We start from the raw sequence: 12515 nt of genomic DNA on the forward strand, positions 1-12515 counted from the left end.
GGGTCTACCTGCGGAAATCAGCAACGAGAGGACGGCGAGCACGTCCAAGGACTGCTGGCCACAACTGGTCATCGTTTGGCTGGCATCGATCCGTCCAGAGCCGCCTGTTTAACGAGAGCCGGGAGAAGTGGGGTGTGGGCTGCCTGGCCAACGGCGGGGGCAGACGCTAGCTTTGTGGCCCACGGGGGGGACAGCGGGGGACAGCGGGCGAGGGCAGGGAGGCGAGTCTGCCAGGAGCAGGGGCCGGGCCGTGGATGATGGAAACGCTGCCATCCAATTTCCTTTCTGGAACGAGTGACCTTCCCCCACCAGTCAACTGTCACCTCCTTCTCTTTTCACGGCAAAATGAGGCTTAATCAAAGGAGGACGGACGGCTCGGGTTGGTGGGGGGGCAGTCACCGGCTTGCTGGGGCTGCCGGGGTGGGCACCGGGAGCGCACCGGGACGAGCAGGGCTGGCGAGCAGGTGGGCTGACAAGGGCTCGTGGTTCGCCGCCCCAGGTTCTCGGGACCGGGTCTCCCTGCCGTGTCGCTAACGCTGACTTCCATTAACCCTCAACAAGTCTGCCCGCGCCGGCACCTTCCAGCCATGAACCACACAGACACGAGCAGAACTAAACGGACACTGTCGCTGCCCCGGCCTGCGCGCTGAGGAAAGAGGCCGACAAACACGCACCCACAGGAATGTTTAATATGCTCCCGGGCTCCTGGGGACACGCCCTAAGGAACCGAAAGCAGGGACTCAAACAGACACTTGTCACCCGTGTCACAGCAGCATGAGTCACAACAGCAAAGGTGGAAGCAACCCAAGCGCCCACCGACGGATGACTGGATCAACACAGCGTGGTCCGTCCACACAGCGGAATATTACTCAGCCTGAAAGAGGAACGGAATTCTGACACCTGCTACGGCACAGGTGAACCTTGAGGACATCGCGCTGAGTGAAAGAAGCCAGACACAAGAGGACAAACCCTGTAGGATTCCACTCACATGAGGTCCCGGGAGGAGTCAAATTCACAGAGACGGGAAGTAGGAAGGTGGGTGCCGGGCTGGGGGAGGGCGCTGGCGAGTTAGAGTGTCGTGGGGACAGAGTTTCAGTTTGGGGGGATGAAAGAGCTCCGGAGAGGGACGGTGGTGACAGCTGCCCAACAATGTGAATGGACTTAGCGCCACTGAACTGTACACTTAAAAGCGATCAAAATGGTAAATTTTATGTTATGTATGTTTTACCACAATAAAGAAAGCTACGAGGCGTGGGGGCTGGCCCGGTGGTCTAATAGTCAGCCAGGCTGTGGCAGCGACCCACATTCAAAGCAGAGGAAGGTTGACATGGATGTCAGCTCAGGGTGAATCTTCCTCAGCAAAAAAGAAGGTATGAGGGGAAATAAAGCAAGGCGCGTGTGGGGTGCCGAGTGGTGACGTGGGAGCAGCTGGGGCCAGGGCAGCAGGGAGGGCCTCACTGCAGAGGTGACCTCTGAGCCAGACTCGAGTGAGGCAGGAGCGAGGGTGTGGCTATTTGGAGGAAGAGGGGTGCAGGCCAGGAGCAGCAGGTGCAAAGGCCCTGAGGTGGGAGCAGCCGGGAGGCCAGTGGGGGACGATGGACAGGCAGGTAGCAGCAGGCCACCAGAGGCAGGGCCTTGGCCCTCGGTGGCCACTTCAGATCGGTTGTTGAAGCCTCAGGACACAGCTGAGGGGACGGTGACCTCATTATCACCCCCCACCTGGGGTTTGGGCGCGGAGGTGGGGAGGCGGTCTGTTTCCCCGACATGAAGAGCCCCAGGCTGGCTGTCAGCTGTGGGGAGGGATGACCGGCGGATGGGGATGGAGCTGCGAGCACCTCCTGTGTGCCAGGCTCTGGGCCAGACGCGCTCCGCCCTCACTGTGGGGTTCGACTGTGTCCCCCTCGACTCACACGTTGCAGTCCCACCCCTCGCCCCTCAGAACAGGCCCTTGTTTGGAGACGGGGTCGCTGCTGACGTGGTGGAGGTCGTACTGGAGGAGGGTGGGCCCCTGTCTGACTGGTGTCCTGACAAAGAGGAGGTCTGGACACAGATAGGCAGGCAGGGAGACGGCGGCAAGAGATGGGGCAGAGATGGGGCCATGTGTCCACAGCCGTGAGGCCAGAGACGGCCAGCAAAGCCCCAGAACTGGGGAGCTGCCAGGCACAGTCCCAGTCAGAGCCTTCAAGGACCAGCCCTGCCGAACCCTGGATCCCAGATTCCGGCCTCCGGACGGTGAGAGAACGGGTCACGCCCCCAGTCTGTGGGGCATGGTTCCCACAGCCCCAGGACGCCACCACCTGCCCCACACCACTCTCCCACAGGGACTGCCCCGGGAAGTGTGGGATCCACACTGAGCCGGAAGGATGCTCACCTGCCCACCTAGGAGCGGGATCTGATGTGAGGATGACGGACACTGGGAGAGCCCTGTGTCCACCGGGGAGACCCTGCTGCCCTCCTGGCCAGGCTGGCCCACCTCCAGAGCTGCTTTCCTGGCCTCCCTGCCCGCTCCGTCCTAGGCCCGACGTCAGTGCCACCCTGTCCCCCCCGGGGAGAGGCCCCCCACCCCTGGGGAAGGCCTCACGGCTGCATACCCTGCAGAGATCTGCTGCCGAGAACATGGCTCTGGAAGTCGAGACTGGGAAGGACCCACAGGGACAGTCCCTCCAACGGCGCGGAAGCTCCTGGGGCACCTGCTCTAGGCCAGCCTGGGCTGGGCTCCAGAGCCACCAACCAGCTGGCTTGTCCTCGCCCTCAAGAGCCCACGGCCTGCTCAGGGAGATGGCAGGGGCGCCAGCTTGGGCCTGAGGCAGCTCTGAATCCTGCTCAGCGGGGCAGGCCGAGCCGGAAGCCACCAGGGGCCCAGAGGCTGAGACCTCGGAGCAAGGAGACACAGACAGACTCAAGGCCAAGCCGAGGGGCTCACGGCCGGCCCTGCGCTGCTGGTGGCCCCGTCCCCTCTCCTGCAGCCCGGGTGCGAGAGGGCCCCATGGGGGGCGGGGCTGGGGGCTGCTCCTCTCAAGGCTGAGCCAGAATGAGAAAAGGGGATGGCACGGTCGCAAGAAAAAGCGGAAACATCTTAAGACGGCGACTGCTGATGGTGACGGCTGGTCAGCCCCTCCCTGGCCACAGGGCCTCTCTGCCCCCACCGTGAGCGCCCTGCCCCACGGGCTGTGAGCCCGGGTCTCCTGCGGCCTCCATCAGGACCCTCCTCGGAGGATGAAGGAGATTACAGCATTTGAAAGTCCTAGGAAAGGATTTTTTCGTGCTGGGGAAATGAAGGATCAACCCTGGAAAACACTGGGGGGCTGGGAGTGACGGGTCCTCTGAGACAACCCCCCAACGGGGCTCCACTCCACAGGTGGGGAAGCCGAGGCCCACTGAGGGCTGGGAGCTGGTGGGTTTGTTGAATGAATGCCAGGTGGAAGGGGGCCACCACGCATCCGGCCCTCCCTCTGGCTGCTCGAATTCCCTAATAAAACCCTGCCTATATTGATGGGGGCTGTCACTCACACCTGGGGTGCCTTCCTCTCATTCCTGTGAGTCCGAATCCTGCACCACCTTAGAAGCTACTCCAGTGCCACCTCCTCCCGGAAGCCTGCTGTGATTTTATCAGCTGGAAGATGTTTGTCCCTCCAGTGAGGCTATTGTATCCCATCCCTTCTTCAGTTAACGTGTTAAGTCATTCATTCTCTCCACGTCCACTGGCTGACCCCCACTCTGGAACAGAGCCTGGCTTCCAGGGATGTGGAGGAGGGGAGTCCCTGCCCTTAGGTGCACCCACCAGCTCTGCCTTAGGTGACTGGCCCCCATGCCCTCCTCCACCAGGCTGTGGGATCCGGAGTCAGGCCCTGGCCAGCTTGGGGCACGGCCTCTGAGCTCAGGCTCCAGAGCCCCGCAGGCCGGGGAGGATTGGTCCCCCGTCCCTCTGGGCTCTCCTCGCGGCCTGCTCAGTTTCCTCGGCCCGGCCGTGTCCCCCGCCCCAGCTGGGGCTGCCAGGGGTGAGTCAGTGGGCGACGGGAGCCACAGCCGTTTGCTGGACAAAGGTGGGGCCTGCCCTACCCACCTCGGCCCCTGGCAACTCGGGTCCCAGAACTGAAGGCTGGATCAGTGCGGGGAGAAAAACCCACTGGGCCTCATGGGGAAGTCGCAGGAAAACTCCGTTTCTAACCATCTGAGAAGCCGGTCGTCCCTCCCCAGCTGGTCAGACACTCCTCCGCCTCGGCGGCTCCTTGCGAGATCCCAGAGGCCGGCCACTGTGGTCACAAGGTCAAGAACAGAGACATTCACAAGGCCAAAGCCATCTCCGTGGGGTCTGCAGAGGGGCCTGGGCTCAGGGACTAGGAGCTCAGGTGAGGAGGGCGGTCACGCCGCCAGGTACCATGACCCGGGACCCACCCCCCTCAGCAGCAATGGGAGTCGGGGCTGCAAGGGTGAGGACACCCCCCTCCCGCCCAGGGTCCTTGAGCTCTTCCGGTGTCCTGGACTCGCTTGTCACTGTGTCATCTCAGGCGATCCCTCGTCAGCCCAATGAGGGAGGTATCAACCCCCATCTCATAAAGAAGGATACTTTATGAGATAAAGGATGCTTTATGACACAAAGAGGCTCAGAGAGGTGAAGTGACTTGCCCAAGGTCACACAGTCACTCAGTGGCTCAGACAGGAGGCCAGCCTGGCCTCCAAACTTGTCCTTCCTCCAGGCACTAGAGGAGCTCCCAGGGCCCCCCCCCAACGCCCCCCAGAAAGCAGAGGTACCCCAGGCAGATTAGATTGATGGTCCCGGGTTCTATTTCTTTGAAAATTGGTCAACTGCTCACGATGGTAGCTGGTGGCCCACGATAAAACTCAAATAACCAGAAGAACATTCTGGATGAGTGGGCCTCCTCCGAGCCCTGACCGCGTCCCAAGTCACGAGTCAGGCACGCATCTCTGCAGTCCACCCCTCGGGTCAGCCGGGGACTGCTGTTCCCAAATTTGAGGATTATTTTTAAACACCGAATTTGGCGAGAGCAGGGAAAGGAGGGCATGTGAAGAGAAGCAGAGCCCAGGAAGACGAATTAAACCCCACCGGGAACAACAACAGATCTGTTTTTGCGTCGGCCAGGCCAGGCAGGGGGGACAGGGCCGGGGGAGGGGGGCCGTGGGGGCCGTGGGGGAGGGCCTCGGCTGTGTCGGAGGGGGCTCTGCACACACCCCAGGCCTGGCGGCCGCTGGGCCCCCCTGGACATTCCACATCCTCTCGCATCCGGCACCCCCTCTCAGCCCACCACGCCGGCCCCTGGTGGTGGCCGAGGGCTTCACCTCCTGCCTGGCCCTCGTCAAGGGCAGCAGGCCTGGAGGCCGGGCGCCTGGGCTTGGGCCACGCTACCTGGAGCCAGTCCTGGCTCCACTTCTTGTAACCACACCCCCTGTGACCTGGGATAAGTTTCCTCAGTCTCCTCGGCTCCAGAATGGGAGTAAAAATAGCATCTAATTCACAGCGTCCTGTGACATTTGAATGAAGTGATGCATTGAAGCCCTGGCATGGGCCGGTGCGCGGGGGGTGGTACTCAGAAGTGTCCATAGTGACCCATCCTTGCCAGTGGCTGGCTCTGCCCCAGCTCCGCCCACCAATCCAGGTCCTGGGCGGCCCCCAGGGCCAGCTTACCGAAGTGCCCATCTGACTACCCACTCCCTCCTCAGGAGTCCTGGAGGCTCCGGGTTCAAGTCCACGCTCCCTCCTGAGGCCCCGTGTGGTCTGGTCCTGCTGCCACCCCGTGCCCCCCTACTCTCTCTGTTCCTTGAGTTCAGCCTTCCAGGATCTGCCTTTCCACTGGGCCTTTGCACATGCTCCTCCCCATGCGTGGGACACGCTTCCCCTCTCCTGCAGCAGGGCAGCCTCGACCCAGCTTTCAAGGCTCCACTGGGGTATCCGTCCCTCAGGGAAGCTTTTCACCCCCTGAATCCCTCACTCCCGTGGGTGGGCTTCTGAAACTCAGGCCCCTTCCCCACCCTAGGGTCTGACTGGATGGGATTCACCAGTGGGTGGCGGGTGTGGGCGGGAGCATGCTGCCTGCTTGGTCGGTCCTGATGTGAGTGCAAACTGGGAGAAGGTCAACTGAGGCCCGGCCCTCCTCAGACCTGGGCCACCCGAGCCCTGGACTTCCTGGCATCGAGAGCAAAGAAGGACATGTGAGCAGTTCCATGCCGGTCACCCAAACACGTCCCTCCTTGCCCACCTGCGGGTGTACGGGGCGCGGGGAGCGGGGTGGACGGTGGTGCTCTGCGGCCAGCCCCGTGGCGGGGTGAGGAAGGTCCTGCCCCAGCACCCGGGCGCCAGCAGCTGGTGGCAGAGCACAGGAGGCCGGCCTTTTGCTCAGCCTGACCCCTCGCCCAGGCATCCGTCTCCCCAAATCGTCCCAACCAGACCTCCCAGTGGCCGGGCTCAGTGCCACCCAGATCACAGAGCCGCCTCGGTTCCTCACCCTCCGACCCCCACTGCAGGGGACGGTGCTCTCCTGGACACCCGGTCAATGAACACCCAATGGGCCTCTGCGGGCGCCGAGCCCAGTGCCGGGACCATGGTCCAGGGGGCGGTCATCAAGCAACTGATGCCACGATGCGTCAGTGATTACACCTGGCATTCCTCTTCCGGTCAGTGGTGTGAGCCCACGTGTCAGTCATCAGACGAGGGCAGTGCCCTTCACAGCCTCACGACAGTCCAAGTCCAGTGGGCAGCAGGCGCCCAGCAGGCAGGTTCCGGAACCGGCAGGGGGACGGCAGTGCACGGCGGTCGAGCACCCACCCGGGCCGGGCAGTGGCCACGCTCTGCTCCTGTGAGCTGAGCTCACTCTCTTCTCCCCGAGCCATCAGGCTGGGCCACTGCTGTCTCTGTGCCCAGTGCAGGCGGCCGGCGAGGGGCAGAGAGTCAAACCCACACTCTGCTCCTGGGCCCTGTCTACACTGACGGTGAGCATGTTCACACCGCAGGCAGCACATGTGTGCGCACACACGCGTCCACACACACCCCAGCAGCACACACGTGCACACGCGTGTGAATGCACACGGTGTCGGCGGCGATGCTTAACCTCCAGCCAGTTCCCGGGGCCTTTCCTTGCGGTGCAGACCTACTTCCGAGTCTGTGAATTCTGTCTGCAGGTCCACATCCACTTAGAGGTTATGAAGCTCACTCTGAAATGTGACGTCTGGGAAGAAACACTTCGGGAGGTGTGACACCTGCGTGGAGCAAGACCCAGGCAGGTTCTCTGGGTTCCGGTGCCCACGGGAGGGAGTGGCAGGGTGCAGAGGAGCAGGACGCATTCCCTCGCTGTGCTGGCTGGGCCCAAGGTGGTGAGCACACGCATGAAGAAGGACGGACGTGTTCTCCCACAGCCGGGGCTCCGGGCTGCACGGCCAGCAGTTACGGCCACTGTGGACTGAGCCCCTGCTGGTACCTGGCACTGCGTGTCTGTCACCCTCATTTCACCTCTCGCTGGCTCCTGAGGTCCCGTGATGTGTCCGTCTCGATGGCCTGCACCCCTCTCCATGCAGACCTGCAAGCCAGAGCCTGGCCCCTCTACTCCGCCACTTCCTCCTTCCCAGGTCAACCAAGCACCCTGGGGTCCCCTGGCACCACCCCTGTCCCTCCCCCAAGCCACCCTCACCTCGAAGCAGAAAGCTGGCTTTTGAAATGCAAGCCCTATCGCACCACCGACTGCAACCCTCCGAGGTCTCCCCACCGTGTTGGGATAGGCCAGACTCCCACCAGGGTCCCCACCCCTCCCCGGCCAGGGCCCACCCTCCAGTCTCAATGGCCATCCTGCAGCCCTTTACTGGGCCCCTCCCACACCGCGCCTCCCCTCAGTCTGGCAGATTCAGACAAATCTCCGGAGCCTGTGTCCTCCAAGAGGCCGGCCCTGACCCCCGCACACCATCGGGACCCACCACCTTTCACTTGAAGCCAGGGGGCGGTTTAGAGCTGCACGCGGTGCCGTGGCTCGCCGAGCATCTGTCTCCTCCGCTTGACTGCAAGCCGGACAAGGGCTGGGACCCAGGACCGGCAGCATAATTTGCAGGGCACAGTGCAAAAGGAAAAATGCAGAACCCTTTGTCCAGAAATCATTAAGCACTTCTACAAGGCAACGGCAGAGCATTAAACCAAGCGCAGCCCTTCTGAGTGCGGGGCCCTGCGCGACTGCACAGGTTACATATCGTGAAGCCGGCCCTGCCGAGACCACTTCGTTTTTGCCCATTACTGTATGCAGTGTTGGGCCTGGCACACAGGAGGCACTTTATGCCTCACTGTATGCAGCATCAGGCCTGGCACATAGTAGGTACTTTATTCATCAGGCCTGGCACATAGTAGGCACTTTATACACACTTGCTGGATTGGCGAGTGAATGTAGGCATCATCATCTCCATTTTTCAGATAAATAAACAGCAGCTTAGAGAGCCCCAGCGATTTGCCTAGACCTGGAGGGTGGTAGGGCTATGGTTTGAACCCACGTCTGTCTGACTCCAAACAGGGGCTCAGGGTGGGTGCGGGAGGTGACGGCTCAGGCCCTGGAGCCAGTCCCCCCGAGCCTGGAATCGGAGTTCTGCTGCTCACTAGCTGGGGATTCTGGGCGAGTTACTCCACTGCCCTCAGTTCCCTGTCTGTATTTGGGAGCCACACCCCCACCTTGCTTGGGTACTAAATGACAGAAAGGACCGGAGAAGCCAGCAGGGCGCCCCGCACAGCTAGTCCATGCTCCATAAACGGACTGTATCTGGTGTTGCCCACTCTGCTTCTCCTAGGTGTAGGTGCCGGGGGGTTCCTGTGTGCCCGTCAGCGAGGGAGAGTGTGTTTGAACACCGTGCCTGTGTGCAGATGTCTCGAGTCCTTCCTCTCATGCTTTGCTTGTGCTCACAGTTAGCACCTGTTTCCTTCTGCCCTGCCCGCTGCCCATTGCTGCCCTGCCTGGAACAAGCCCCTTGTGGGGGGCCTCTGTGTCTCTGTGTCCCCTCACCACGCTTTGCACACAGTGGGTTCTAAATAAAGGTTTGCCGCTCAAAGTAGGAACTCCGTCAACACTCGCTGGCCTGGAGGCCAGGTTCGCTTTGCTGCCAAGAGTAAACCTCCAGACGGGGGCCACGGACATCCAGGCAGAGGCCTGGTGCCATGCGCTGGCTCCTCCCACTCAGATGGGGGTCCACGTCCACTGCCACCACCACCAGAAGTGACCTTGGGCATCAGCCCCCAGCGGAAGCAGCTCACCGTAGCCAAGAAACCCCAACTCCAGGACCCTGGTGGGACGGGTCCCCCTGAGGCCGGGGAGCCCAGGTGGGACGGCTCAGAGTCCTGGATCCACACCCCTTACCCCTCTGCCCCCTCCCGGCAGGCGTGATAAGACACACTCCGCGGGGCTGCCGTGGGGCCAGGGAGGGGGGAAGCGTGCCTGCAGACTGCTGTGGGGGTGTCGGCGTGCGTGCTACAACGGGGACGGCATGTAGTTACCACCAGCTCACTCGGGAGCTACTCCTGCCCGCCCCCAAGTCCTTCCCTCAGGAGCACATCCCAGCTGCTCCCATGGGGCTCTCTTTCCTTGGAGGCTCCCCCGCCTCCCACGCAGCTGTCTGCCCCCCTGCCCGAGCGCGCCCTGGACCGGCTCAGCACTCACCCCGTCCTCCTCTAGGCGCTCTCCTGAGTGTCCAAGGTTGGCATTGCCGTCCTCCCCATTCCACAGGGGAAGAGACTGAGGCCTCGGCCAAGGGCGCAGAGCTGAAAGAGGCTGAGCCAGAAATCCCAGCTCCCCGAAGGCCCCGGCTGCTCTGCTCTCCCCCCGGGGCCACGCGGGTGGCAGGCGGGGGCTCCCCGCCCGGCCTCGGTTTCCTCCCCCGTTAAGGGGCGGGCTCAGCGGAGACGCCGGCGGGCCCTCTGCCTCTATCTGTTCTCCGAATTATTTGGCTGCACCATGGAGATAAAACAACCCCTGGAAATCCCAGCGGCATTTTTTCCCACTGGAGAAACACAAAAATATCCCATGAAGAATGAATCACTTAAAGTGTCAGGGCAGGAAGAGCGAAGACAGGCCGCAGGACGCCTGGGGGACGGAGGGCGGCTCCGGATTTCGCTCCCCGCTCGGGGCCTCTGTTCCTGCCTCCCTCGGTGGGAGAGGGCCTGGCCCCAGGGACCCACCCTCACTGTGGGGAACAGAAGCTGAAGCCCAGCCTCAGTTTCCCATCTGTAAATGGGGATACACACCCACCCTGAAGGGATGTTGGGAAGGGCCAAGGAGGTGACGGAGGCATGCATGCATTCATTCATTCATTCATTCATCCCATACTGAGTGTGACACTGGGCGGGCTGAGCAGACCCATCCCACCCCCACGAGGCCAACCAAACACCCCCATGACTGACTCAGGGTGTCTGATCACACAGGAGGGCCCTGGCCTGGCCTGGGTGGAGGGCAGCCCAAGGAAAGAGATACTGACAGGTGAGCAGGCCTTATCCAGACAGGGGAGGGTGGGCCTGGCGAGGGAGCAGCCCAGCACCCGCAAAGGCCAAGGGGTGGGACAGAGCTTGGGGAGGAGGCCAGGGCAGCAGGAGCCAGGGAGGGCTAGGAAGTGCCATGAGGCCGGAGCAGCAGGCAGGGCCCGTGGGGGGTGGGGAGCACTCCTGGCACATAGTAGGTGCCAATGGGCCTCTACGGGGCCACCCACGACTCAGGGGGACCACCGTAAATGGGGGTCTCAGCCCTCTCTAGTGATGACTGGGTGGGGAGGCAGAGGCGAGGGCAGGGGCCAGCCGCTGAGCACCTACTGTGCGCCGGGCGCTTCTGTGCATTCCCGAGCCCGTATTGGATGGGGGAGGGGGCCGCTCACACAGGGGCCAGCCACGACCCGCAGTGGGCCGGGGTCTGTCTGCCCTGTCCTCTGCCTGGCTAGCCCGGTGCACACGCGGGGAGAGAAGGCTATCCAGCAAGCAGGGTGGGAGGGGGAGGGGAAAGTGTGCCGGGTCCAGAGCAGTGGGTGCTGGGGCAGGGCTCCCGAAGGTGGCTGACCTGAGAAGAGCTTGAAGGGAGAACGTGGGTGGGGGGAGTGGAGTTGGTCTGGGTCAGACCCCCAGCTTCCTCTGTCCTCCCTCCCATCCGGGCCTCCTCGCTGGTCCATGAAGCATGGAGCTTGTCTGAGCTTTGACCCTCTCTTCCTGCCCACCTTCTCTGCTAGGCTCTGATACGAGGACACTGAGGCACAGAGATGCTCAGCAACTTGCCAAGGTCACACAGCCTGCAGGGGTAGGAGCCTGGACTTGAGCAGCTGGTCCAATGCCAGTGTCTTTGCACCTCCCACAGGGCTCCCAGCCCCACTACCCAGACGCTGCTCTCCTCTCCCCTCCCTTGGCACAGGCTTCACTGAGGCCCCTCACATTCTTCTGTACCTGAGGGTCATTCTGTGGCCCTGCCTGGCTCCTCCCTGAGGCTGGGGGCTTGCCCAGGGTAGGGATCCCGGAACGTGGCCGGGCTCAGCGAGGGTTTGCACCTGAAGGAGGGCACGCCTGTGCATGGTGTGGATCTGGGAGCTTCCACGGGACATCCATTACCTGCCTAGCTCTGCGACTCAGAGACCAGAAGCCCAGTCCTCCACAGCTGCTGGGCTTCCCACTCTCTGCCTCAACCAACCCTGAACCCCAATAAAAGGAGAGCCTCTCGGTCGGACGTTGCAGAGGCAACGGAGCGCCCTCCAACACCGGCCGGCCCGCCGTGCTACAAGAACCCAGCCTGTTCCTCTGGGCGGGGCGGGGCAGGGCGGGCAGCTGGAGAGCCCAGGCCCTAGGTGAGCCTGGGGCCGCCACCTGGTGACCATCCCCCCAGCCAAGCTCCGGTCTAACCGCCTGTGTCTTCACAGCACCCCACCCAGGGCCCCATTTCACAGATGAGCAAACTCAGCACGCTCCCCATGAGGCCTCCCAGCCAGGAGGGGCCAAGTCGGGGCTGCCATGCGGGATCCGGGCGGATGCTTCCTTCCCGTGACTCGATTTGTGTGACTCCCCAGGCCCTCGGGCTCCGCTGGTCGAGGCGGGTCAGTGATCGCTGCTCCAGCCTCTCCTCCCTGCCAGGCCCCGGACCTGCAGGTGCATGGCGAGCGCCTTCAGTCCCCCCTTCAGCCCTATGAGGAAGGAAACTGAGGCACAGACAGCCTACGGGGTGGAGGTGGGGCAGGGTCCACCTGACCCCAAAGCTGGCTGACCCTCCCGGCTGTCCCTCCCTTTCATAACCCCTCCGGCCCATCCCCACCCAGTAGCAGAGGGACCTGTCTGCCAGAGAGGGCACATGACCATCTGGACACGGCCAGAGGACCCGCTGGCCTCTGCAGCCACATCTCTCCTTTCGCCAGCCACCTGCCCCCAGCCCACTGCCATCTCCCAGGCCTTTGTGAGTCCTGGTCCCTGTGCTGTGCCCTGAGCTGGCATTTCTGTCATGGGCAGTGCCACGGGTGGCATTCAAAGCCAGGCCACGTAGGAGGTCAGCTCCCTCCCCCTCGCTCCCTCCCATCACTGG

The 12515-nt window shown here is 62.8% G+C and overlaps 1 protein-coding gene across 4 annotated transcripts in view; it reads right to left on the minus strand.

Annotated features, from left to right (window-relative positions):
- Nucleotides 1–12515, minus strand: part of SHISAL1 (shisa like 1) — a 75867-nt gene that overhangs the window by 46296 nt on the left and 17056 nt on the right. For 2 of the 4 annotated variants that reach the window (XM_070254172.1, XM_070254175.1), the window contains exon 2: nt 9–104. In XM_070254172.1, the coding sequence (XP_070110273.1) occupies nt 9–72 (64 nt within the window). In that variant the 5' untranslated portion in view covers nt 73–104. Of the gene's footprint in view, nt 1–8; nt 105–9635; nt 9972–12515 lie in introns of those variants that run through there. The other 2 variants (XM_070254173.1, XM_070254174.1) reach the window with 2 other exon arrangements.

This window comes from Equus caballus, chromosome 28, assembly GCF_041296265.1.
Source record: "Equus caballus isolate H_3958 breed thoroughbred chromosome 28, TB-T2T, whole genome shotgun sequence".
Classification (NCBI taxonomy): domain Eukaryota; kingdom Metazoa; phylum Chordata; class Mammalia; order Perissodactyla; family Equidae; genus Equus; species Equus caballus.